At 36.2% G+C, this 27,903-nt stretch overlaps 1 protein-coding gene across 5 annotated transcripts in view; it reads right to left on the reverse strand.

Annotated features, from left to right (window-relative positions):
• ASAP1 (ArfGAP with SH3 domain, ankyrin repeat and PH domain 1) overlaps positions 1-27,903 on the reverse strand; it is a 176,077-nt gene that overhangs the window by 50,972 nt on the left and 97,202 nt on the right. For all 5 annotated transcript variants that reach the window (XM_084508985.1, XM_084508984.1, XM_084508987.1 and 2 more), the window contains exons 4-11: positions 21,371-21,443; positions 12,967-13,112; positions 8,977-9,051; positions 8,567-8,616; positions 6,909-7,038; positions 6,356-6,441; positions 5,308-5,383; positions 4,554-4,640 (exon numbers count right to left, since the gene is read on the reverse strand). In XM_084508985.1, the coding sequence (XP_084365111.1) occupies positions 4,554-4,640; positions 5,308-5,383; positions 6,356-6,441; positions 6,909-7,038; positions 8,567-8,616; positions 8,977-9,051; positions 12,967-13,112; positions 21,371-21,443 (723 nt within the window). The remainder of the gene's footprint in view (positions 1-4,553; positions 4,641-5,307; positions 5,384-6,355; positions 6,442-6,908; positions 7,039-8,566; positions 8,617-8,976; positions 9,052-12,966; positions 13,113-21,370; positions 21,444-27,903) is intronic.

The raw sequence follows: 27,903 nt of genomic DNA on the forward strand, positions 1-27,903 counted from the left end.
AGCTAACAAATAATGACTGCTGCAATGCTATACCAAGATTGAAATACTGAATACCTAGATAGCAGAGACATTGTTTTGTTGATCTCCTCAACGTTTGCAAGTATTATTTCTGAGTTAGGTAACGTAGCAGAATTACGTGAGTCAAAGTTCTTATGCTGATTTTGAAAGACATCTGTGATCAATTTTATCCAAAATAGTGTATTCCTGCATAAGAGCAGATTTATCTCTCTCCTGATTTGACTAAATATCTGAGAAACACAATACCGCTTCTTTTTCTTCAAAGACATGATTTCAATTCTCTTCAAGCCAAATATAGTTTTTACATTTACCATGTTTTCTATATAGATATCATAAATATCTAGTTGCAGTTTCTTAAGAGGCCTAGAACGTCTACATTATAATTTTATAGTTTATTTTGCTGATGCCTGTGAAGTTATTTCTATTACAACTTGTATCTAAGTTTCAGAATTTGACTTTTTATTTTTATTTTGAAAATGAGGTTACTTTCCACTGAAACAGAACAATTCTCGCTACACATTCAGGAAAAACATAACCAAGAAACTAACAGTACATCTCTTGTAATTATTCTACTTCTGTGATACCCTACAAGCAGTTTTTGAAGTTTGGCTCGTACAATATGCTGCCACACATGTACACTACATGGTACTTAAGAATAAAGACCTGTTTGTCCTAATTCTGAGATTCACTAGCTTGAACTTAGCACATGCAGCAGCCAGGAGAGAAGGGGTCATTCTTTTGCTTCCCACATAAGCAGCTTGTGCAAAGAAAAAGGTACTAAGAGGAGAACGGATTTTGTTTCCTGATCTTGTATCCTGAATTGACCCATAAAAACACTTCACGAATTTAAAAATTATTTCCAAATACCTTTTGAAAGCTAACGGTCTTTGTTCAATTTCTGGCAGTGAGCATGGAGAACAAGCACAAGTTACAGCCACAGCGATTCAGGTAGCAGGGAGATTACAAATGTAAGACATGTATGTGAAGTTCTGTATGTTTTGTGGAAAAAATCCACTTGGTCCATGTGCACATTGTTAGTTCTTTCCTCTATGTGCAGAGTATTGGGAAAGATAGCAGAGAATGAGATAAGGGAACACCAACTACTAGAAAGAGCTGGCACATCTTACAATAAGTTGGTATCTACTCAAAGATGCACCTGTTATCACGGGTGACATATCCAATAAATTATCAAAACCATGTTTTGAGGTTGCGTTGTCCTTCAAAGTGATGGGATTAAAGATGCAGGGAGAGACACAGCCTAGTTGCCAAGGTTCATCTGTTTCAGACGTACATCTATATTATGAAAGCACGCATATGCAAGTATTCAAAAGAAAAGAACACTAAGATAGTACTCAATCATTCCTTATTAATTGTGACTGTGAAATAATTCACTAACTTCAAGGCATTTATCTATATGCAATACCTAAAATTACAACATGCTACCTACAAAATTATGTTAAAACCCATAAAAATACTCATTTTCCCCAATTACTGAAGTCACATTTTTGATGAGGTTTCCAAAAGGAAAAGAGACATTTAGTAAGCTTTACACAACATGCAGAAAATTATGAAAATTAATATTAATATCCTTTATTATCCTTTCAGTATATATAATACTGGAAGAACTGCTGCAGCTTATGAAGAAAGGTTATGTCTTAAAAGTCTCCTGAAATTCTGTGAAAGAATCAGTAAGCAGACAGACTTGAGAAACGTGTGATACAGTCTATCTGGACTTTCAATCAGCACAATTTTCACTTCCAAAAGTGAAACAATTACAGTGCTACAGGAGCAAAGAAGTTAAAACCAGGAAATAAATGAATTTCATAGAAAGATGTGACAGGACACATGGTGTCAAACATTAAAACAATCTAGAAAAGGCTAACTGGCAAACTGGCTAAGCTGTCCAAGTTTGTTAGATGGTATTACATAATTCAGGATACCCAGGAAACTCTTTCATGAGGATCTCACAATCATGAGTAACTTGACACTAGATAGATGAAGATAACTGTAAATTAGATACTGTGAATTGGCTATTAACATTCAGAAAAGGATGCTATGGTTATAAGTTTTTGTTTGTTTGTTTTTAAATACTCTGCTGCATTAAGTGTTTGTGAGTTAAGTAAATGTAAGGACATCTATGGAAAGAAAAAAAAAAAAACATCAGAAAAGGCAGTGATGCTATCATAAATCCACAAGCACTGCTATCCTGAGAAGGGTATGCAGATCTAAAAGTTCAAAACAAATGAAAAAAGGTTGTCAGATAACATGCCATGATGGTGGGGAAGACATGGGTGAAACAGGCACTACTAGTTTACACTGCTTCAGAAAGCAACTGCACAAGTTCAAAGAGAAGAAACAATAGAAGCATTCTAAATATAAAGGTATCACTGTCAGTATGGAAACATGACCAGAATAGTCTTACTATTAACAAGAAAATACTGTGGGAAAGTATTAGCATTAATTGCTCTACATTTTACTCAAAACTCATGACTGATCACTGTTGGAGACCTTTGGCTCACTCAGTGTAACTGCTCATAAGTTCTATTCTCATGTATATTTGATACTAGTAGTACTCTCCAATTATATCCGTGCATGATCAAATATCTGTAATGGAATGATAACTGTCTAATGAATAATCATTAAATCCCTCATATTTAATAATAAATATTTAGTAAGATGAACAGATATTTGACAAATACTATTTTTCTATTTACCTAAGAAAAACATGAACAGAGGAGAATTAAGTGAACTTTTCCTAAAGAAAAGCAAAAAAATATAAATAAAAATCAGTTCTCAGGCATTATGACTTGTACCTGTTATCACGGGTAAAAACTCACTATTTATATCCTAGTTGCTAATTTAATGAGTATTCCAGAACACCTGCAAAGGACACTGCATGTTTTCCCTTCACTTCTGATACCACAGTGCAACTGATGATGTATTTTAGTTTTTAGCTGCCCTGTCTCAAGCACTTATCTGGTTCATACATAAATTTTCCTTATTATGATACAGCATTAGCAAAAGGGGTTTGGGGAGGAGTACAGCATAATAAAATCCACATAGTTGAGCAGATGAACAGTAATATGGAAACCACTATGTAAAGGCTATGTCCATGTCTACCCTGGACCACTTAAGTCAGGAAAATCCTGAGCACAACATGGCTGGAGGATGGCAGGATAAGAAAAGCATGCATCCCATCACTTTGCATTTTTTCCTGAACATTTATTCTTGATCATTGCCAAGGATAGGATGCTGGGGCAGATGAAGTATTTATATGATCCACTGTAACTGTTATAGTTAATTGGGTTTACGTGGCAAGGTTTTGGTAGTAGGGGCTGCAGACGTGGCCTCTGTGAGAAGAGCCCAGCAGCTGCCCCATATCAGATCAGAGCCAGCTCCAGCTGGCTCCAAAGGGACCTGCTGCTGGCTCAGAGCTGAGCCAGTGAGTGATATTTGCACCTCTGTGAGAGCAGATTTAAGAAAGGCAGGAAAAAAAAAAAAAAAAAAAAAAAGTAGCTGGGAGAGAGGGGTGAGAACCAGCCCCACAGCCCCCAAGGTGAGTGCAGCAGGAGGTGCTCCAGGCAGGCAGCAGCAGTTCCCCTGCGGCCTGTGGAGAGACCCCTGGTGGAGCAGGCTGTCCCCCTGCAGCCCATGGGTCCCACATGGAGCAGATCTCCACGCTGCAGCCCCCCCATGGGTGGAGGAGCCCCCAGTGGAGCAGGTGGATGTGGCCTGGACGCTGCAGCCCATGGAGAGTCCCCGCAGGAGCAGGCCCTGGGCCAGAGCTGCAGCCCGTGGAGAGGAGCCCACACAGGAGCAGAGGGTCTGGGGGGAGCTGCCACCCCACGACCCGTGCTGGAGCAGTTTGCTCCTGGGGGATGGACCGCATGGGATGGAGCCGTGTGGGAGCAGTTCCTGAAGAGCTGCTGCCTGTGGGCAGCCCCCACAGGCTCAGTTTGGGAAGGATGGCATCTCATGGGAGCATCCAAGGACTGACCACAGGTTCCCCTGTGCCACTCGGGGTCAAAAGGTGTTTTTAGTTTACTTTTAGTTTCTCACTGCTTTGTAATAGGCAATAAATTATATTAATGTCCCTAAGCTGAGTCTATTTTGCCTATGATGATAATTACTGAGTGACCTCCCTGTCCTTATCTCAACCCTTTAGCCCTTTCCCATCATATTTTCCCCCCCCTTTCCCTTTGAGAAGGGGAATTGAAAGCGCAGTTGTAGTAGAGCTCAGCCACCCAGCTGACTAAAACTACCACAACTGTAAATTAAAAGATACATGAAAATACAAAACTGTACAAAAAACATTGAATAATTTATTTTGATACATTAAAGTGAAACAGAGGATTAGTCAAGGTATTGGTTGTTGAAATGCTGTTGGACATTAAATGTTACTTTATGAAGAATGTGATGAAACTAAGTCTTCTGAATAAATTGATACACAAACTGAGAATGAATTAAACCAATTTATGAATTCAGAATTCATAAATTCACATTACCTCTGAAAATAGTACATCTAAATTATTTACCTCCTTTTGATCAAGCTGCAGAGAAGATTTTATCAAATCACGAAGAGCAGTAAGTTGTTTCTTTTCTTCATCTTGTGTCTGCTTTATCTATTGAAAGAGATTACCATTATAAACTACAAGTCGCAAGCTAAGGTAAATATACAGTTCTGTATACCCTGTTCTATTATACTTTAACGGTTCATTACATCTAACGCAACTAAGTAACTGAAATATTAATTAAATAACTCCAATAAGCTTCACAGATGACTTAAGGAATGGAAATACTGTTTAATCTAGACACAAACTACAATAGCAAATGGAATTATTGTAATTCCTATTATAGAATACAAAAGCACTTGGGTGACAAATGAGCTTTGATTCTACTTTACTACGTGACTTCCACAAACAGCACAGGAAAGTTAATTAACCCAAACTGTGGTGGTATCATCAAGCAGCTGTACATGGGAAAAAAAGTGAAAGTGGCAGCTCAAATTGGTGCTAGTAATGTAATCCAATTCAAAGATTCCCATTTTAAACTAGGTCTATTTTAAATGCAACATTAAATCAGTAGTAGAATGACAGCTGCTTTTCATTTTAACTGTAACAACAGGATATATGCTTTAAGATAGAGACAGGATGTTTTTCTTCAGTCTAGTTATACACATAGAATCAAATAACATAATTTATATGATACAAATATCTAAAATGTATCCATATAAACATACAAAAAAAAAAATCGATTTTCAGACATTCAACTATTTACAAGCAAACTTACGTTATATAAGTCAGCAGCCAACTTTTCAATATATTGTTTAAGTTTATCAGCTGTTTTCAAGCCATCTTGGAAGAAACTATAATGAAAAATACCTGTGATTCATCAGGAATACAAATAATTCATCGAATAAAGTATGTTGGTTTCACCTTTTTTTTCCCCCCTCCCATTATATTAAAAACTTAATCAGCTCCATGTTCAGAAAAAAGAACACCTCTATCCCAATGTGAACGGTTTTATTATCAATCTAACCATTTTACAGCACAGATTAGACATTCCTCTAAGAGCAGTATACTTTGAAAAGGCCTGAAGGTTGCATTTCAATCCAGAAATATTTAATTTACCTTGCTGAATTTAGTTTCACTATATAAAAATATGCGCCAAACAAGAATTTCATGTTAGTAAATGAAGTGGCAACACCTAAAGTACACATAATTCTTGCCAGATAGTAATCATAAAAGTTTAACAATTAGTCTTGTAAAATGTTACAAATGCTGCACATTCAATTAACTGCACTGCTGAATTCACTAGTTAACAGTTTATTGCAGGGCATACATGCTGTTGTAGATAAACAATTCCTACTCCTATCCTCGGGCATTTATTCTAAGTTAGAAGTGTGAAGGAAATCAATTGATTTTTATCACTGTGAAGCTTTTTTTTTTTTTTTTTTTTTAACCCCTTCAAGGGATAAGGATTTCCTTAGGAAGCTTTAGGATTTCAAAGAAATTAATGATTTTCACAACGATTTAATATAATTCACATGAGACCATTAAACAGAATAAACAAGCTACTTCTAAAATTCTGTTCTACCATGCCTCAGGAACTAAAATGAACTTTGTATGCAACATGTAGTGTTTTCCTTTGGCCTCTTTCTCTATCACTCTCCTCCACCAGTTACTTTTTACTCAAAGACTTCAGCCTAACAAATCAGCCGGCAGGTCACAATTGTGGTAAGAATTCCTAGGGTCACCAAAACAAATTCAGAACAATGGAAAGCAAACACTGATGTAAATTAAATATTGTAAATAAAGCTTAACAGCATTTCACTTACTTGCATTGTGCGTGATAATACTTAATGAGATTTTGCAGAAGGTCCACACCTTTTTTTGTCTTGATTTCATTAACCTTAATAAGATACTGTATGGACAGTGAAAAAATATGCTGATTATCATATGCCTTAGAACGTTCAACTGTTTTCAAACAATAAAACATCATTTGCTCAATTAATTAATTATCTTTGTGTTCAACTTGGGTGTTAACTCAAACTATCAGTCCACCACAGTTAAGCAAAATGTAAATTACGTAACACTTTATATGGTCATTCCTAAAAAAATTTATTCCTGAAAGCTCAACCATACACCTGAAAAATAAGAAAATACTTCTGTGGTGCATTTTCAGCCCACAAATCTTACCGTAACAATCTAAAAACAAAACAAAACAAAGAAAACCAAGTTTCAGAGTTGCTAAAGAAATTATCCTTATATTGCTGTACTATGTTACATTTAAATACACCCCCACTAAACGATAAAGTAGATTTCATCATACTTAAGACCCACAAAGCACTTCATGTTACAGTATCTTAATTAAAAGCTGAAACTTCTTACTTCACACATCTGTAGCTGAAATAGCCGCCTTTCCTTCTCCATTTCTTCTGCTATCTCAGCTCCTGTTATTTCCGTTCGTATCATCCCATGCTGTTTCGCATGCTCTCTTTTTTCCTTTTCAATTTTTGTACTGAAATTAGAATAGATTTTAGAGAATTTCTTCTACCTCGTGATCATTTGTTTGTTTTTGTTTTCTTAAGTAGAGTATTATATTAAAGAAGCCATTCTGAAGACGAGTACCCCTATAATAGTACATCCCCTCCCCCCCCTTTTTTATTATTATTATTTTTTATCCAGCCATGAAGCTGCCCTTCCTCCTTTAAATCCTTTAACTACATTACCGGGGGAGTGGGAGAATCTGTATGTAATTTTTTTTCTGTATGATGTTCTCCATAGCTGTCATCTTTATATACTGCAATGTAAATCATACATATAAAATATGTATGTATGAAAATACTGACTTGATAAGAAAATGGCAAGATATCTTAAACAAGTTTCTCATTTCCTACAGCAGGAATTAAGAAAAGCAAGATGACAGCATGAAGTTACCACAAACACCAAATGATATGACTTCCAGCCATTACATTTTCAGAGAAAGCCAACAGCGAAAGTCTGAAATAGTGAAATACAAATATAGAACTAAGACGCCATCCTGAGATTTTCTAATTACAGCTTTATCATGTGGCTCCCCTTATTCAGATTTCAGAGTAGTTTCTCTTCTACTGCTCTGTGTTTCTCAGTACAGAGTAGAAAAATCTGAACTATTTATTTCTCCTCTTTAGCCACCCTTTTGAGAAGATAAACACTGAACCTGTGCTTCTAAAACACATGACAAAGCAGTGTGTGTTTTAGACTGCTGCCCCTTGTTGGGGCAGGGAAGATAGGGGATGTGGGGATTTGTGTGTTTACTGATCTCTGAACTTTAAACAATAGAAAATTCCTTATTCCTTTCATTGATATACTGAAAAAAAAAGCAAAAATAAAGTTTTTTTTTCTTTTTTCCCCTGATTAGACGTAAGTGAAGCTAATAACATGATTATTTTGGTATCCTCTATTTCCCTTTTTAAACAAGCAAAAAAAAAAAAAAAAATCAACTCCTGAGACCTCTTTAGTTCTGATAAAGCAACTGTCGCTGCCTTGGGAGCATTCTGAACCATTCCACTAACGTTTCTGAAACTAAAGTGCTACTTGTTGCCAGCTTTCTATTTTTACAAATTATTCTTTACCCATAGACAGGTACCATAATAAGAAAACTGTATTTTTTTTTTTTTTTAAGCACAGATATTTCAGAAGTGACATTAACTTCACTAAAAAGTTTGCCTCTCAAAAATGTAGTTCTACAATATAGAATGACATAATAAATTATTTTTTTAAACTATCAATAGATTATATCCATGTGGCGTGAATGCCATCTGAAATCCCCACAATTATTTGCAGTGTTCAGTATCTAAGCATTAATTATCTTCCTTACACTAAAGAAATATTGGGTACTCTTACACAAAGAAAAGAAACTATTTTATTTCTATCAGCGCACATGATACTGGAAACACACAGATTTCTTGCTCATATTCATATTTATATCTGAAGACAAAGTACATAGCTTGGGACTAGGAGGAAAGGGAATCTAGAGAGAGGGAGGAAGGTCAAGAAACACTTACAATTTGGTTTCATAATCCTTCCAGGCTTTGTCAAAAGGCTTTTTGAGGTCCTTCGGAAACAGAAAAATTACTTAAAACATTTTTAAAACTTTGTTTTTAAAGTTAAGGTATCAAGTCATAAATTGTAACAAAAAACTTTTTTTTTTTAAATAGACTCTCTAATAACTATTGAAAAAAATCATTTCTGAACCTTGTGAATTATTGCTTTCTTGTGCATCTTACAACAAGCATTTACAATGAAATTCTAATGAAGCATCTGAAATTGTAGCCATGGCAAATTTTTATTTTCCTCTACAAAGATACTAATGGATGCCAACATAAGAAACAATCTCATGGTGAATGGAAGAGCCTGGATGACAGCAGACCCTAAAAGCATTTCCATAAATATAAAGCTCATTTTCAACACTTACCCCTTTGACACCTTTTAAGTCTCCTTTTAAGAGAGAATCCAGCGTGAAAATAACATTGTGGCTTAAGCCCTGGAGCTGAAATGAAAAAAAAAAAAAAAAACAAAAACATGACACAGCTGCTATTTAAAAGTTTATTATGATTTTATCAAACCATGAGACATGCCAACATGTCTTATAACTTCACTAATGAAGTTGCGACCATCTCAAATTTTCTAAATTAATAGGAAATGAAAGTCTGGAAAGAATTAATAAACATTCACTTGAATCAGAGAGAAAGGCTTAACAGTTAGCCTTTAGATATACAGGGTGATATAAAAACTGATTTTTAAAAAGAGCACATAGTTAAGTTCTGAAAACATCAAGATAATCTTCAGTCTTTTTAAGCTCATAGTTGAATACTGTTTAATTATTTAGGAAGCCTGTTAGCTAGGGGAGTAGGGGGGGAATTAATAATTTATTTTTTTTTTAAAAAAAAAACTTCTTGAGTAAGAAGCAAGGACCTGCTGTGCTACAGGCAGGTAATGTGCAAGGCACACGTTAATTCACCTACCAATTTAAATTGCAATGATTTCTCAGGTCTTCGACTGTTCCTAACTACTTGAACTACTTGGGAAAACTGTTCTTCTCCTTGCCTGGTGTAGAAATGTGGCATCTGCTTAGATACTCAATAGTTTGAATTTCACCCCATTAAATTACTGCCTGGTTGATTACGTATCAGTGGAAATGCTCCTGACAGTAGAAAAATCTATCACCATACTCCCATCTGAACACATGCAGGTATGTCTGATTGCTGAAAAATCAGATCAGTGCAAAGAGATGTGTATCAGTATTATTCTAGTCTAGTACCCACAAGAAAAGTGGGTTGACTCTCCTAGTCCACTGCTTCCTTCATTTCTTCCTAAATATATCTGTGAATTCTTCAGCTCCTTGCTAATTTTATAGTTTCCTCATGAGGGGAGCGGAGGGGCAGGCGCTGAGCTCTGCTCTCTGGGGACAGCGACAGGACCTGAGGGAACAGCATGGAGCTGGGACAGGGGAGGGTCAGGCTGGGTGTTAGGGAAAGATTCTGCACCCAGAGGTGGTTGGGCACTGGGACAGGCTCCCCAGGGCAGTGGTCATGGCACCGAGCCTGCTGGAGTTCAAGAAGCCTTTGGACAACGCTCTCAGACACATGGTCTGATTTTGGGGTGATCCTGTGTGGAGCCAGGAGCTGGATTCGATGATTCCTGTGGATCCCTTCCAACTCGGTATCCTATGATTCTATGATCTCAGAAATAGGACAAACAGGATGTTCTTCTTCATTGTCATGTAATGGCAACTCTCAGTTTCTTTTCCACTGGACCTCAATTTCTATTCTAGTATCGTGAACAACTTTTGTTGCCGGTGTAATTGTATTGTATTGATGCTTAAGCAGAACAGTTGGTCAACAAAGCAGACTTGCTTACAGAGAGAAAAGAGGTGAAAAGCTTTTTTGAAATGCTGCAATATTTGTAAAATAAGCTTGCTTGAGACTGGTAAATGAAGAAAATTTTGCAATAGCCAATTTTACAATCTGTCAACAAGAATTTAGGTAGATAATGTTTCATGGACCAGCTGAAATAGTATGATGTAGCCTTGAACACATGAGGTGTGGCTCAAGTTAAAGAGTTTTTTCTTCTTAACGATGACTACTTAAAACACCACCACCACAAAAACAACAACAAAACAAACAAAAAATCCTGTAATTCTTGCTTGCCAGGCAAAAGAAGATAAAAAAAATTCTGTAGAAGCCCTGCAAGAAATCCTGTGGTCCAACGGAGAGCTTCCAAGAAACGAGTTCTAGCCTCAAACTATCCAATTTAACACACATTTTAAAATACTGATTTTAATTGCATGTTAAAAGAAGCTTAAAGGAGACTAAAATGACCCAGAATGACAGAAGTCTTCAGAGAAGAAAGCAGGCCCCTGGCAGATCTACTGTTCTTTAAAATTTCCAACACTGAAACAAATGAGATGATCCTGGTAATAGGATCACTGGAATTGGAATAACTAAGAATCAGCTAGAAAATCAGCTGTCATTCCTCTTTAGCTTCTTCTGGAATCTGTAAATTCGTGGGAAAAATATGTTTTGTTGTTTTTTTTTTTTAAATCAGGTATAAGTTTTTGTTTTGTTTTGTTTTTGTTTTGTTTTGTTTTGTTTTTTTAATTAGATATAAGAATCCAGGAACAATAAATTAAACCATCAAGTTCAAAAGCAATAGAACTGATATTTCAAAGCAGTTAACTTCAGCACTCTGAAGGAACCCACCACACTCAGTGCCAAGCACAACATTCATTCAAGAAATCCTTAGACAAAGTAATGGAAATAATACCTAACAAGGGCTACAAACCAAAAGATACAGCCTCCAGCTCCAAAGTCTCAGCTGCAGATGGTTTTATGGTCACAGCACAGAAGTCAAAGCCAAGGTATCGGTTACATGGAGCTTTGACCTGACCTAAGGCAGCTGTGATTGTGCTGGGGGCTCTCAGGATTCAGAGACAGCAGCCACCAAATGCTGCAGGGGTTGGGGAAAGACCAACTCTTACGTGATTCCACCTTACACCAGCTGAAAGTCCCTGATGCAGAAATAATCGAGGACTAGAGAGAAACACGGAGTTCATTTGTGACGACAAAGAACTTCAAGCTATGAGAAGTTCTTCAAGTTGAAGTTCTTCAAGAACTTCAATGATAATTCAATCTGAATTATTTCTTAGGTGAGTAACATCATTCAGTGCTAAAAAAGTAAACAAAATCAGATGTCCCCATAACAAAGTATCTGCCTGTAACAATGATGTCCGTTTACTTGTGCCAGCCTGCACTGGTTTTGGCTGGGATAAGGTTAGTTTTCTTCACAGTAGCTGAAGAAAACCATAGTGCTATGGTTTGGATTTGTGGTGAAAAATGGTGTTGATCATACAGCAATGGTTTAGCTGTTGCTGAACAGTGCTCAAAAAGAGCCATGTTTTTTTTTCCTGTTTCTCATAATGTGGAGATGCATATGTTAGGAGGGGATACAGCCAGGACAGCTGACCCTAACCTAACCAAAGGGAGATTTCACAAAATTACAGAATGGTTTGGATTGGAAGGGACCTTAAAGATAACTTAGTTCCATGCCCCCTGTCCTGGGCAGGGACACCTGCCGCTAGGAGGGGACTGGAAATACTTCAAGTGATGCCAAGAAGGATGTCAAGAAAGCTCCTGGAAGTTTTACAGCTGAAAGAAAGGCTGCAACATTTGCTATACCTTGCATACCAAAAGACTTGGAGAGAGCCCAGCTACAAGAAAAATATAAAATTGATGCTTCCACTTTCTGAATATAATGGCAATTAAACCCATAAATTGCACATTCGCAGGAAATGGGGCTTCATTAGTTTCAGCGTTCAAAGATCTGTTTGCTGTGACTGGTTTTATTATTCATCTCTCATCAGAAGAAAAAGGCCTAATACTAATTTTAGATGAGAAAAACCTTTATTTTCATAAAAAGAAAAAAACCTTTACATCATCTTCAAAAGCCTAGTATTTAAGCAATGGATACTTTGTATACAAGAGGGAAAATGGAGTACTAACATCAGCTAAGCATCATCCCCAAATCATTAGTTTTTTCCAAGAGGTGAAAGTTTCTGTTTGAAGTAAGATAAAAACAACCATAACTAATGGTATTTTTAACCAGAAAGATTTGAAATCACAGAATAAGTTAGAATTAAGGTCCACAGAATACCTTAAATCACTTGAGAATGAAAGCTCAAGATTTTCATCTTTCCTCTTAATTGCCAATTAAAAATGAAACACAGCAAATTTCTAGTAACATTCTTTCTACAGATAATCTCTACATGTAGTATTTTGTTAGTTTCCGAAAAAAAAAACAGAAAGCATCTTTAAAATTATCAGGAACATGAAGTATAATACATAAGAATGTACTGTACCACCTTATTTTGAAAAAAAATAAAAAAACAAAAAATGAAATCTCTCACCAGGTTCTTCAGCAGCGTTGATAATTCTTTAGTAAGCGTGGAAAATTTTACAAAAGCTGTGCCAAGATCTGGATTATCCCGACTTAAAAAATTACTTCCAAATTTGTCTAATACTTGTGCATAGTTTTCTTCATTTTGAACATGATCTGCAAAGAAAAGTCAAAAGTTTCTTGTAAACAGTATTATTTTAATATAGCTCAAAATGTATTGCAATGTCGTAAAAAACAGCATTCTTTCCAAAAAAGCCACAAAATAACGCATTTACTAAAAACTATTATTTATTTATTTTTTAACTATTTAAAAGGATTAATAGGGAGACATATATGCTTCTTTTAAACCAGACACTTGAATTGGTGTGGAGTACTCGTATTAAGAAACTTCTGTGTCAGTCAATACAATAGTAAGATCAATAGAAGAACAACCAAAACAAAAATATATCCTCATTTTGTATTGTGTAAACAATTCAGAAATGTATAAAGTGCAGACTGAAGTAGACACTTAATTGCTTGCAGCACAGAATGCTTTCACAGAACAAAAAGTCAGTGGCATCAGATATAAAACCAAGGAAAACAGATCTGAGTCTGATAGCATGTTTAAAAGAAATTTGTCCTACAGGAAAAGATTCCCTTTTAACCTGCAGAACTGTGTTATCCCCACAGAATATATCCCACAGTATTTGGTATATAGCCAAATAGTTGTTTTAATAGCAAATTTGACATACAGAGAGGTCTGAACCAAGAAAATGAAACTGAAGCCAACAAAAACAAGAGAAATTCTAAACACAAAAATGAAAAAGAAACTCTGAATTACAGACCATTGTTCCTGACCATTGTTTCCTGCTTTTTTTTACCTTCCTGTCTGGTATCTCTTCACTTTTTTTTTTTTTTCCTTACTTCCATTTTAATGTCTTTAAATAGAGAATCTACTGCTACAGCCGTTTGAGTGACTTTATCATCTCCATCTCTCTTTGAGGAATTTGTTGGTATTAGTTACATAAGCATTTAACTTTAATGAGATTCCTAGTCTAGTCTTTTGTTCCGTAAGCCACAAAGACAAAACCACAGCTATTCCAACTACTGCCTGCTCTGTGCAGTGAAATGAATATGTATATCTATCTAACTGTAGTTGCCAATAGGTACTGTGTTTTTCCCCAAAGGCCCTGCAAAGTTTCATTTTCTGGTTGTATTGCCTGAAACTATCTGAATCACAAGGGAAAAAGAAGAAAAGGGAAAAAAAAAAAAAACTGAAAACACCAAAAAAACAGAAAGCTATAAATTTCAAACCAAGCTTAGGGATAATTTCCCACAGTGCATGGATCTACTTTGACATTAACTAAGAGCTGGTTAAGAGTTAAGGAACACTTCCAAGGTATTACAGACACATAAAATAGTCCACTAAGGGTCCAACAAAAAAGTGAATCTCCTATTAGAAGACCAAAAAAAAAAAAAAAAAAAAGTAAAACCAAAACCAAAACAACCACATTGCTTATTTACCAAAAACAAACCCCAAATCCCACAGCAGACAAGTAACATTCTAACATCAGTTATTAACACTGAGGTCTTCAAACAGACAAATATTTAATCATATGTTAATATAGTATCATAGCTCGAACAGTATGTTTTTAGTAGGATTAAAACTGTTCCAAAAGCATATGGTTTCGATCAAATAGGTTAGTATTAAAAGCAAGGAAAACACTATGTAAAAATAAAATATGCATTTTGTTTTGATGTAAAAGCTGCTGCATAAATATACACAGAAGGCTTGAGCTACGAAGGAGCTTTGGCTTATACAGTCCTGAGCTAATAAAAGCTCAAAAGTAACCTACTGCTTTGAGGGAGGAGGAAGGGTAATTCAATAAAGTTGGTAGGAAAGCTGTTAGATCATCAAGTCCCTGTGCTTGCAGGGACAGAGTGAAGCACTTCTGACTCCAGCATATCTCCTAGCATTTCCATTTTAAACATTGTGTGTTGTTTCACAGAGCACAGACATTTTCAAGAATAATTCTCAAGGAGACTGAAAAAGAACAAGCCCAAGACTATTTCCTTTATCTGTGGAAAGGCAAAGTAATTCTGCCAGAAAAAGGAAGCAGGAAGCAGATGATTGTCCTAGAACAATATAGAGGAAACTCTCCGGAATCCCATACCACAAGTCACCTACATATAGGCATCAGGCTGATTACAGAGGTATTCCTTTTACTTTGCACGCAACAAACACACAGCATTCAACTACTGTGTACAAATAAGGCACAGAGGTTTTTGTTTTTGTTTTAATGTAAGTATCAACATAAGTCCTGTGAAAGGCATAAAAATATTTTCTTTTTACTAAGATGCATTGTAGCTCTTTACTTGTCCTTAAAGACGCATTGAAAATTAAGTCTATAACGTATCCTATGCTAAAAAGCAGCATATGAAAACCCAGGATGCTTAGAGCAAAGACTGTTTGGAGCTCCAACTCCTCGTTCAAACACAGAAGTGACTTCCCAGTGTCCTAATGTAATTTCCTTTGCATAAAGTTTTAAGTGTGTAAAGTTCGTGCATGGCTTGATGTTTACTTCCTTAGACACAAGTGGTATAGGAAGGACTTCAGTAACCCCCCAGAAACGTGAACACTGACAGCAGTATACACAAACCATGTTTTCCTTCTCAAACTGGCTCATGTGTTCCCAATATTGTAAACAAAGCTCAATATTGTGAATATGTAACAGCTTCCCCAGACATCAACCCACTTCAGCAGCTCCCTGAGAGGTGGTACAAGGACCACAGACATTTTGGGGTGTGCTCTGCTCCCACTGACAATGGGAGCTGTAAGTGGGGTCAGGGGCTCACAAATCATCCCCTCCCCGATGTGTCCTGGCAGGGGAGCCAGTCGCTGAGCCCACATCTGGATCCCACTAATGCAGGTATGGAGCACTGTCTGTTAAGAGCAGGAAATAACAGACAAAATACAATGAAATTAAAGCCTTAACTCTCCTTTGTCTTAAAGGATTCTGTTCTGACCTGAACTTGTGAACACTGAAGAACAGAAAAGGAGCTAAATAGCTTACAGAAGAAAAATGCATAAACACAACTCCTTCCTTTTAATGATTTGACCTAAATTATGCCTGAAGAATATACAATTTACTGAATTAGATCTGCTTATCTGTTTGAGTCTGAAAAAGAGGAATCACAACTCAGAATCAACTTGGAATTGTTTTTATGTTGCATTTATAAAAGTGCTTTGTTCTCTGGGCAGCCAAAGGAAAAATAATAAAGGTCAGAGCCAAGCTGCATTTATGAATGGAAAAACACACACATGAAAAAGACTCAGAAAGAACAAGACAGCTGGCAAAGTTAAAGGGGATGGCAAAAGAAGATATTTGAAATCATAAAGCACGCTTTCTTATTTCATCCTTCAAAAAGCTGAAATGAAATGAAAAAGAGTAGAAAAAATCTTTGACCATTGTATTCTCATCTGTACTTGTTGATAAAGCCTTCTGGACTGAGATTACAGTATGCAAAATAAAGGTCTCTTTCAAAGACATCTAGAGCAAGGTGCAGCTCTGGGAGTTGCAGGTTCTCCACATCACCATGCTCTAAGAGCACCAAGAGAAGACGAGCCATACCAGAAGGGTAAAGGACTTTTTGTATTTGTGTTCATCACTAATGGGCTCAAGCAGCTCTTTGCAAGGATTTCCTTTCAATGCTGCTTCTGAGGGCTTGTATCAAATTTAAGTGCTAACAGGAGAATTCGTAGAAGCTGCAAAATATGAACAGCAGCAAATCACTTAGACCAAGATGCAGAAAATAAGAACATGTAAACTATATAGTTGTAAAGTAACGCCTCATATTTATAACAGCCTCAATATAACAGGAAAAATGAGACAAATCTAATAGCTGTTTTTAATAAGAGCTCCACAGAGAGCAGAGAATTCAAGTGCACACCAACAGAGCAGGAGCACCTATATATTACTCAGGCAAATTGGTAGGAATTACAGTGCAGAAAAGAACACGCAGCTAAATATAAAATGCTAAACAAGAAACACAGTTTTTTTTGTGAAATTTTATTTCACAAAAATATTTCCTCTCCCCTGACCTCAAGGAATTGACAGGCACGTAGGGAAAGGAATTACAAGTTCAGCATCCCATTTGGATTCCTGAAAAGATCCATCCCTCACCTAAACATCCAAAGGAACTAAGCAAAGGACAACAGGGACAAGCTGCACATACAGAAATAACTGGTCAAAAAAAGATGAGGTGGGGGAAAGGAAGGAAATCAGTTACTTTTCTCTGAGGGATGTCACCAGCGAAGCCCTTTATGAAAGGGCCCACATCATTTAACAAGATATAGTGGAATAGGAAATAAGCTTCATAGAGATAAACTTTGTTTCTTTTTTTAACATACAATACTATGGGTTATTCAGGGCAATAAAAACAAAAGCTGATTCCAGATGTGAAATTAATTTGTCTAAACAGATGTTTACAACAAAAATCCCCGTACTGGAGTTTGGCATCTACCCTTCCCTTACACTCAAGGCAGAAATTGTTCCAGTTCAGCTCATCCTCATGTGAACGCACAGGAAAGCAGATGTAGCTCACCCCAGAAGTCTATGATTTGATGGGCTGAACATCTGCATTAGGCAGCATAACGCACATGGGGAAGCCCCCCTAATTTTAAGAAATCATCATGTCTAGTTATACAACCAAGTCCTGGAGTAACAACGCCTCGACATTCAGCAACCAAGCAAAACAAAGCTGAGCCATGAGAAATGGTTAAGAAATATTAGAGGATGCTAATCCTAAAACTAGAGGATGCAACAGAGAAGGATAAACCATCCTTGTGTGTTTAAACCCTCCATACGATGCGTAGTTCCTGTCCCTGTCGCACCAAATGCTCTCTTCTTCCTTCCTCTTTAAAATGAAAATGTTATGCTGCCATTTTGGAGAAAGACAGTAAGGATGGTTGAACGTATGTGACAGTTTATGTAACAAAAACAAACAAAAAAGATATTGTGGCTGACAAGGCAATCCATATCGTTCAACAGGTAGAACAGCTGACACTGAATCTAATAGGGGTTCACCTGCAAAGACCAGTCCTCTAACACTACTCCAGCAAGTTTGGGTCTCCAAAATCCCCTACTAACTCTTATACCTCAAATTTTCCGTGGGCATTAAGAACATGGGAAAGTCCCTCAATTTCACATCAAATGGTCCAAAGGAGACATGTACAGGGCCAGTCTGCTTCTCAGGGGATTTGGGGCCTGAATAGGATGCACGGGACAGCTTTGCAAAGGAGCGAGAGTGCCTTGAATCAGACTGATTCAAGGATGTGAATGCTGAAGGTTTACATGAATTTATAATATTTTATTAATCTTGACTGAAGTAATTCCATATCTTCATAACATTGCAAGCTAAAAAGAAAAAAGAAAAGTAATGAATAACCCCCCCAATCTTTGCACTGTTCTGCTATTTCTTCAAGCATCCTCTATTTATCATTGCAGGAGACCTGATGAACTGCTTGTCCCACACAGTACCTTTGATCTTGCATGCCATTTCATGTTTTTATTTCTCTGTTGTTTAAATTCTTTTGACTATATCTGGAAGTCATACTGTAGAAATAGAACTATTAGTAATAATTAAAAAAACACTACTGAAAATCTACAGCAAAACTGACTGCAATCTACTGCTCTTAGAATTCAGACTCGATGTTATGGGGAAGCTAGTGAGAACAGATTTGCCATTAGTTCATGGAGCAGTCACATAAGATAGGTTCCTATTACACATTCCCTGTATCACGACAGAAATAAATCACAAGCTGTATATGAAAGAAGTGGTGAGAATGAGGTATTAATTTGTTATCTCTGGATTTCATAAAAAGTACTTTCCATAACAGTACATTCTGGCAGAAAAAAAAATAAATAGGAAGGGATCTTTAAGGGATTTCCACATTTCTGTGCTGGTATGATTTCATTTCCACAGGCGTAGTTCCAAATCTAAATCTGACAGATGGGGGAGGGCCAAGCACAAAAAGCAAACATCTTTGGGTGACATTTAAATTCTCTTAGTAAAAGAGGAGTGTCCCTTGAAGTTCATTATTCAGCAACAAAGAGAAAACCCAACATACCACAGGGCTGGAGTGCTCGGGTATTCTGAAGAATTGCGTATGAAACATTATACTGTGTAAATGGCACTATCCAAACGTTAACCTCAGGCAAAAACAAACAGACAAACAAAAGACACAGAAAAAATCAAATACCCACACCCTAATACAACCCCCCAAAATTCTAGCTATGACTTTTGGTAGAGTATAAATTGGTTTACTGATCTCAAAAGAGAAGAATCTGTATTAAAGCTGAATAACCATCCGTCATCAGTCTGGCTAGAGTTCTCAAAGGAGATTAGGAAGCACAGGAGATGCAAAAAACATTTCCTGCTCTAGAATTTTAGATAAGGTTTAGCAAACAATAAAGTTTTTAAACAAAACAATTTCAATTTCAAGTTCTCAAAAATATAGAGGCTTCCCTCATTGAAAATAGTCAGCTAAATTTTGCCTGAACAATGGGACAGAGCTCAATACATGACAATGCATTCCACAGCTGTTTCTAGCATGCTTTACATGAAGATAAACATCAGCAAAATCCACTTTCACCAGAGAAGCATAAAATAGATGCCTTAGCTATTCTCTTTGTACAAGCAGGAAAAGGGAGTTTGAGGTTTAATTAGCTCAATATTTTTATATCAACTTATACAAGCTTCCACACATATAATAAAAACTTCCACTTTTTTTTTCTCCTCTTACTAATCCTAGTTTATCAGTTACTATACAAATTGCCTCCTGTGCACATTTTCAAATTATACTGTAGCCTATTACCACAGCATTCTGAAGAGGGAGCTAGAGTATTAGGAACGGTATGAATTCTTTTGAAGAGAGCACTAACTTGTACTTTCAAAACAATACTTTTTAAAAAAAGAAAAAAAAAAAAAAAAAAGGAGAAAAACAGCTACCAAATTATCTTTTTAAGTTCTTTTTAAGTACTAAGACAGCCAATGGAAACCATTAACCAACCTGCTATTACTTCTACTCGATGCGACAAATTCATAACATAGCACGGCCTACTTACAAACACTTAAAATAATATTACTTTTGTAACAAAACTCAAACCAAACAATGGGTAAAAATCCCCAGTAACGTTTAAAACATGCAGAAAACTTGTCACATGTTCGATGATGCCTAGCAGCTTTAAAGTTCAGTAAATAGGTACTTTCAAATAGAAAGAGCTGCTTGGAACATCTGAGTACTTTTAAAAACATTAAAGTAAATACACATTTAATCAAGTACTATTCTCATCTTGTACCTGGCTTCACATCCTATTAGGAAAAAAACACTCAGCAGCAGAAGTTATAGAAAAGCTAATCAAAATATGATGCAAGTAGCACAACGTTAGTGATTAGCAGAAGCGTGAAGAACCTACAATTCATTAAAAGCTCACACACATCCATAAACTGGAGTCAATGGGACAACAAAAACACTGTCAAAACAACACAGGAACAGTCATTTTGGTTTTAAACTAAGGCCATTAAGAAGTGTCTCTGCAAAAGGAAAATGCTTGCTAAATTCATCATTTCTGCTGGGGAACAGGAGCTGGGATTTACTAAACCCCATTATTCACAACCAGATGGTTACTAGAAGATGTACAGCTCTGCTACCATATTTGTGTTTGACTTTTTTTTTTTTTAACCTTAAAAGAAACAGAGGTAGAAGACATTTAACACATCCTTAAAACCCAGTTTGTGTTTTGAGCGGTGTTTGATCATCATTTGTTACTGAACTCTGATTATTGATTCATACTCTAACCACCTATCCTTCCACCAAAGTCACTACTACAGCTTCAATGCAACATCAACAGCTTCTGCAAAAGTGCAAAATAATGGTAAGCCTCCACTATTTAGGCATACAAGTGAGATATGCCATTTTTATTGTGTTACTAGTAGAAAGCAAATGCTGAAGGAACAAAATACATCCAGCTGTAGATTTTTTTTTCCTACAAGTTTTTAACAAGTTATCCTTCTTATTTCACCTAGAAGTGTGCTCTATATATATTCAACCCAGGATACCACCTTAGGACACTGCCTTATAGCTGCTCTAGTTGAAGAAACCTGCTAGAAATTTTAAGGCAGCAGGAAAAAATTCCTCATAGAAATTCTCCTAGAGGCCTTTAGGACGAACTATGAGGGTGAAAGAACAGGAAAACATTGCTTCTGATTTTGCATCAAACCAAAGTAAGTTTTTAAACATTCAATCCCAACACTGGTAAACAGATAAGCATCCTACATGCTATGTACTTAAACAGCATAAATTGTAAGACACACTTTTCAAACTTGAAATCAAATTATTAGGTTCTCATGTAGAACTGGAAACAATGTCTTACCTTGGCCTGAATTATATATTGCTTTCACAGATTTTTTTACTTTCTGTAGTGCAGTTCTGTCTTGATCCAATGCCTGTGAAAACAACAAATAAAGGAACTTTATATATGTCCTTAATCAATCAAAAGAATACACTAAAACATTTAAAAACACAAAATGTGTAGTTTCACAGGCTGGAAAAAAATTGCCAATACAACACATGCAGCCTGCAGGAAGGTCTCAGGTCATTCTGCCCCTTCAAGCTGCATTAAAGAACTGATGTGAAAATGATCTGGAGGCAGAGAAGAGCAACAGTGACAAAACTAAAAGAAAAAAATGAAACTATTTTAGTTTTGCAATAGGACAAAGCATTTATTCAAAATGTAACATATTTCACACAAGAAACCACCACCAAACAACCAACAGTCAGAAGCTTCTACTGTAATGCTTATTGTTTCTGCTATAACTAAGCTGCTTGTGGACTCCATAGGTTGCCCCTATTAGCCCCGTTCCATCTACAGACACAAAATATATTCTCATATATAAGTACGTATATACCTAATGGGGGGGAATAAGAAGAGGAATGTGAAAGAAATCCATGAAAAATCCTTTTATTCAGTTATAAAAAATTTATAGCAATTACTTTGACAAATACCAGAAGTTTGCACAAGCAACCACACTAACCACTTTCCCCAAGCCCCACAACTTTTATAAATATAGAAGATGAAAATACCAAAGAAAAGGAGGTACGATCTGATTTGCACAGCACTGAAAAAGAGTATTTACAAGACTAATATTCAAATATACATTTTCAGGATCCCCTCATGGATTTGAATAGTTTCAAAATCCAGAAGATGAGGTCATTATACAATAATGATGAATTTAGATTAGATTTCTGGACACTTTCTTCTTTGTAAATAACTTAGCTTCCTTACCCTCTTGCAATCTGATGTAAGAAATCTAGTTAAGATAAGAAAGAACTGTTATGATATAGCAAAATATAAAATCAAAATAAACACTACTCTAGACTTGTGGAATGAAGACTTACAGCTTGATACTGGTGCTGTTTGCAGTGATCCAGTTAATTTTGCTTAAGTGTGAGCTTTGGACATCCTGCATGCACAGCACGTTTTACACAAGTCCTGCTGTACACGGAGAATATATAGAAAATAATTTCAACATTTCTATTTTTTCCCATTTAGATCATAGCTAATTTCCCATAAATGATGTCAGACCGATAATCTTATTTTTTAATCAAGCTGGCAGTGTTTGCCATATAATATTCCCATTCAAGTCACTGAAAATTGGATAACGCACTCAGAATTATTGTCAGGATAGCAGCCCAGCTAATCTGTCAGCTGGAGCAGACCACAAATTTCCCATGGCAGGGCTGCCTGGGTAGCTATCATTATCCACTGGAGGAAACTTGGAAGCCTGAAGCTCCTGGGGGTCTGGTATCTGAAGAGTGGTGAACTGATGCCGAACTTGTTCCTCAGCAGGCAGAAAGGCAGCCACGCTCATGGCATGATGCATCTTCTCAGAGAGGGTCACCACCAGCAATGGTATGGATGAAAACTTCCTAAGTTTTTACTGTCCAAACTGAGATGACTGCAGTGCACAGTGGTAGGCATCAAGAATCTCAAAAACAAAACAAAAAACACTACCACCAAACAAGAACCACCACAACCACCACCACCACACCACGGCAGCTGCTCCAGGACAACAGGAGCGCAGAGAATTGGAGGTGGTGGTGGTCACATACACCAAGGCTCTGGTTCACAGCAACAAGAATTTCAGTGTATGCATGAACCAACTGAGAGAGAAACCAGCTGAACTATCTCAGTTCTTTTAGGGTGGCCCAAGTTCAACAAAGCAAAGTGTATTACAATTGAACAATACATGAAAATCTGGAAGAAAAAGTAGAATTTCTGTTCTTTAACATGCAACTAAAAACCACCAGATTCTTAACCACACAAGTATTTCTACAGTTGAAATAACTAGAAAATTCGGAACCACAGAGTTTATAAAAATGTTTTCTAATACTGTTTAATCCACTTTCCATTTGCATCAGAACTAACTCAAACAGTCGGAATTAACAAATATTTCTTCTGCTCCACAATGCAATGCTTGCTTTTACTTGACTTCTAGACATCTAGACAGAAAGAGTTAAATTTTTTACATTTAATAAAATATTAAGAACTCTGTGTTCTTTTTCAAGCCAGTGCACAGCAGGCAATTCTTCTTAGATTCCTTTGCAAGAGCTGTCAAAAGCTTTGGCTTCTGTCTGCGTGCTATGCCAGACAGTCACTATCAGACATTTCCACTGAAATTCTCCATCTTCAACTAGCAGAAAAGACAGTATGATTCACTAATTTATTGAGTGTTTGAGTGCAGGGTAGTATAAGAAATCAAAATCAACATTTTGGAAAAGGACAACTGTTAAGGTTGATGAGACTCAGAAATACAACTCAGTGTGATGTTCTAATACTGAAGCAAACCGGACACCCAGAAAACAAAACCAAAGTGGAATCTTTCTTGGAGTTTGCTCCTAAAGATGTCAATCCGGAAAAATTAGAACAGGTAGGCTAGAAAAATTTCACAAATTGGACTTTGATATTCAATTACATTTAGTCACTAATATGGAGGGAAGAGGAAAGGGAACATTCATTACTTTGAGAGCAGTCACTGAGCAAAGCCATATACAGAGATGACATCCACTGCCTGAAGGAGCCAGAGACCTAAAATCGGAATGACACTACAGCTCTTTTTTTTTTAATTTTATTTTTATACTTGCAAACACAAGCTTTATATGAACTAATTTGTCACAGTCCAAAATTCTTTAAATAAAATAAATCCACACGCACTTGTAACTATATATCAGGGCAGCGCAGAAAATGCCTACCACAGATGGAACTCAATGCTACATAGGATTCTAGGCGTCCAAACCCTGTTATCTCGTTTTTGATTTAAAATACATATATATATATATATATATGTGCAGGCATTTTGTTTCTAAATAAATTACATTCCTCTTGAAGCCTTTTGCTCATAATTTATAGCTGCATTCTGCTGCCGAGGCAGTACGCTGCACTCAACGCTCGATTCCATTTTTATTCCCGAGTAATATAACCTTTGCAATATGTTAAACAAGGAAGACACAGTCTTGCTCACCCCAGTTACGTGAAAGCATGTTTTTGCAATATCTGTTCATTTTATTTTGCAGTATTTAGAATACTAGGTATTTTTATTCCCCAATGTGGAAAAGACAAATGACAATGTTCCCATAAAAGTGATGTACTTTTTTATTATTGAAATGTATCATGTCTTAGAGAACCAAGGAATTCTCTGACACAAATCTTCAGGTACTCAGACATGCTCCTGGCTACCTTCCTGTATACCTCAACTCTTCCTCATCACCATCCATTCATTCCTGGAAAATACTTCTTTCTTCATTGCTATGATATGATCTCCCAAGACATCTTTTTAACTTCCTTGGGAGAACATTTTCTTACCCTCTGAATACTTTGAAGCATTCTGAAGAGACAGATTATTAAAAGGTACCTGCAAACACAGGTTTGCTACCTCCTTGGTTGAATAATGCTTTATTCTCAAAACCAGGTCATCTTGGAGACAACCTCCATATTTATTCAAAAATAATGCAAATACAGCATTCATATAAAAAGCCTTGAGACACACTTGTGAAAAGAAAAAAACAACACACACACTCCACTTTCAATCTAATTATATAAAACTAAACAAGCAAAGCTGCTTGCTCTTCATAGCAGCAGATTTGCTATGCATGATCCCTGAGATATGGCCTGTTAAGGTTTCATCTTCCTTCACTCCCTTGGGTTGAGGCGTCCACACAGGCGCTGCTTTTGACTCTCTTTAGAACCTCATCTCTTCTGAATGAAGCATAGCTTATTTTTGGACCAAGTTCTATTTTAATAGCTGCTAAATATTAAACCAGAAATTACCCTACTGTGCAGTACGAGAAGTGCTAGATGCTGGATTTCTATCTTTGATGTACAAAACCTGCCAAGGTTGCATTTAGACAAACTACTAATTGTTTCTTTAGAAGCTTGGGCCTTTTTAGCACCCTTGTATACGTATATGTACATACATACATTTGTGTGCATGTGTGAAGATACAAATCTTTGTATCTGTATGCATATGCATGTCAGTCTATACACTAGAGACCATAATTACAATCATTTAAAGGTACTTGCTCCTAATAAGCATGAAGACATGGTTTGACCAACACAGAAATCTTCCTTTCTTGACTGACGTATAAACCACTCTTACAGGTACTGATCGCAGAAGCATTTCTTATATACACAAAATTTAGCTCTTCTAGACACTGACACTGTGACACATGGACACTGTGCTAGGGGCAGACATTTGCAGAGGATGCTGTGGCCCCTTACTTCCATTAAATCTAATAAAAACTCCAGTCTCAGTTGTTGCCTGTGCTTTGTGCACCTTTACAGATGGAAGACAAGACTAAAACTGATTTGTTTCAACCTTACAATAATAAAAAGTTGAGTGGCTCAAGATACTGACAATCACGTTTATATATCAGCAAATGTTATTATCATCTTCAATTAGACTTAATCCAGACAAAATACATTTTCCAGCTGGAACAAACTGCTCATCTATGTACCAGAGGTTTAGAATTTCACTAAATATTTAGGAGGTTAGCCCTAAAAATTTTCATGCCCAAAGCCCACCCACAAAAATAATATACCAAACCAGAAATGTTTTAAACAATTACAATATTTTGCTTAAGACAAACCCATGGCAGAAGCCTGAAGGCCATCCAAGCATGCATGTGTATTTGTGACAAAACAAAACAAAAAAACAAACAAACAAAAAAAAACAAACAAAATCCAACCCTCCATGTATTTTAAGAAATTAATTTCATATATAAAGTAATCCATGTGAAGCATAAAATATTTGAGGTCAGACATGCAAATGGGAATAATAAACACTTGGTAGTCACATGCACGTTTCGTCAGATACAAGGCGTTAAGTTATTTCACAGAAATACATGGGGTGATACATTGGCTTTGAGGGACTATGAGACATCAAAGTCTTTCGCTCACCAGCTTAACCCTGGCACAGAAGTGACTGACATTTACTTGTCTACTACAAATATGTTTCCCATCTGCTCAAGTCCCAGCTGGGATAGCCACGTAACCAAGCAGAGCAAAGGCACCTTACTGGTATTGGACAGGCATTTACCTTTTATATATATATATATATATATATATTTATTCTTAACAATAAAGTCGAGCCTTTGTGGGATGGTTAATAAATGTATATACATTTTTATATATACATATATAAATATATATATACATATACATATATACATATATATATATATAATATATACAAATATATATTATATATTATATAATAATTTGTATAATAATATATATATAATTATTATATGTATATATTATATACATATATATGTATATATAATATATGTATTATATATTATATATATAATATATAATACGTATAATAATTTGTATATTATATATACAAATATATATTATTATATATACAAATATATATATAATATACATTTTTATGTATATAAAATATACATATATATAATATATATACATATATATATATATAAATGTATATACATATATTATATATATATATATAATATATATAATGTATGTAGGTATTATATACCACTGAAACACGGCAACAAAAGAAGCCCTGATGATTTTTGATTTTTCCAGCAAAATATAACCAAAACAGAAGATGAAAGTAAGCCTCTTGTAGCCTTCCCCCTGAGAAACAGGTGGACTACCAAGCTCTCTTAGCTCTCTATATGGAGATGATTTGGGCCACCCTTCCTTGTCCTTGCCCCTCCACCCTGCTCGTGCTGGTCCTGCCAACCACAAGTTTGCCGTCTGTTTCCAATTGCTGCTCTCAGCACATGTCTAAACGACAAAAATAGGGGAGCAGTTAAGAATTTTCTAGAGACACTTAATCCCTTTGGGTAAAAGATGGATACAGAATGGTGTATTTGAACTCATCCTGAATTACTTAAAAACCCAAAGGGTCCAAATGAGAGAAAACCAAACATAAGTGCTTGATGATGTGTTTTTTCACTGTAATAACCAACACCATCATCATTTAGTACACCATTATTTACCAGCTACTCCCAAAATAAGATCAAGTTAATCTTCTCAAAAAATAAAAAAGAGAGTAATTTCCTTGAAGTTTTTACAATTTCCAGGTTGTGTTTAACCACAAACTAATAAAAAGAGCATTGGTAATCAAATTGAAGAAATATGTATCTGCAGAAAATATTTTCTTGGGGTAATGCAACGCTTTACAGACATCCCACCAACGAACTTCTCTTCTATCACATGCTGCTCGCGTTGCATTGGGCTGTGTAACAGCAGCCCCTCTCCAGGCTGATGTACATGGGGAACGCCATCAGCCCGATTGTGTTATCAAGGTCACAGCAGAGGAGCAAATCACTCGCACAGCCTCTAAAAAGAGCTGCAAAAATAACCGTCAC

Source organism: Aythya ferina (assembly GCF_964211825.1).
Source record: "Aythya ferina genome assembly, chromosome: 2".
In the NCBI taxonomy this organism is placed as follows: Eukaryota; Metazoa; Chordata; class Aves; order Anseriformes; family Anatidae; genus Aythya; species Aythya ferina.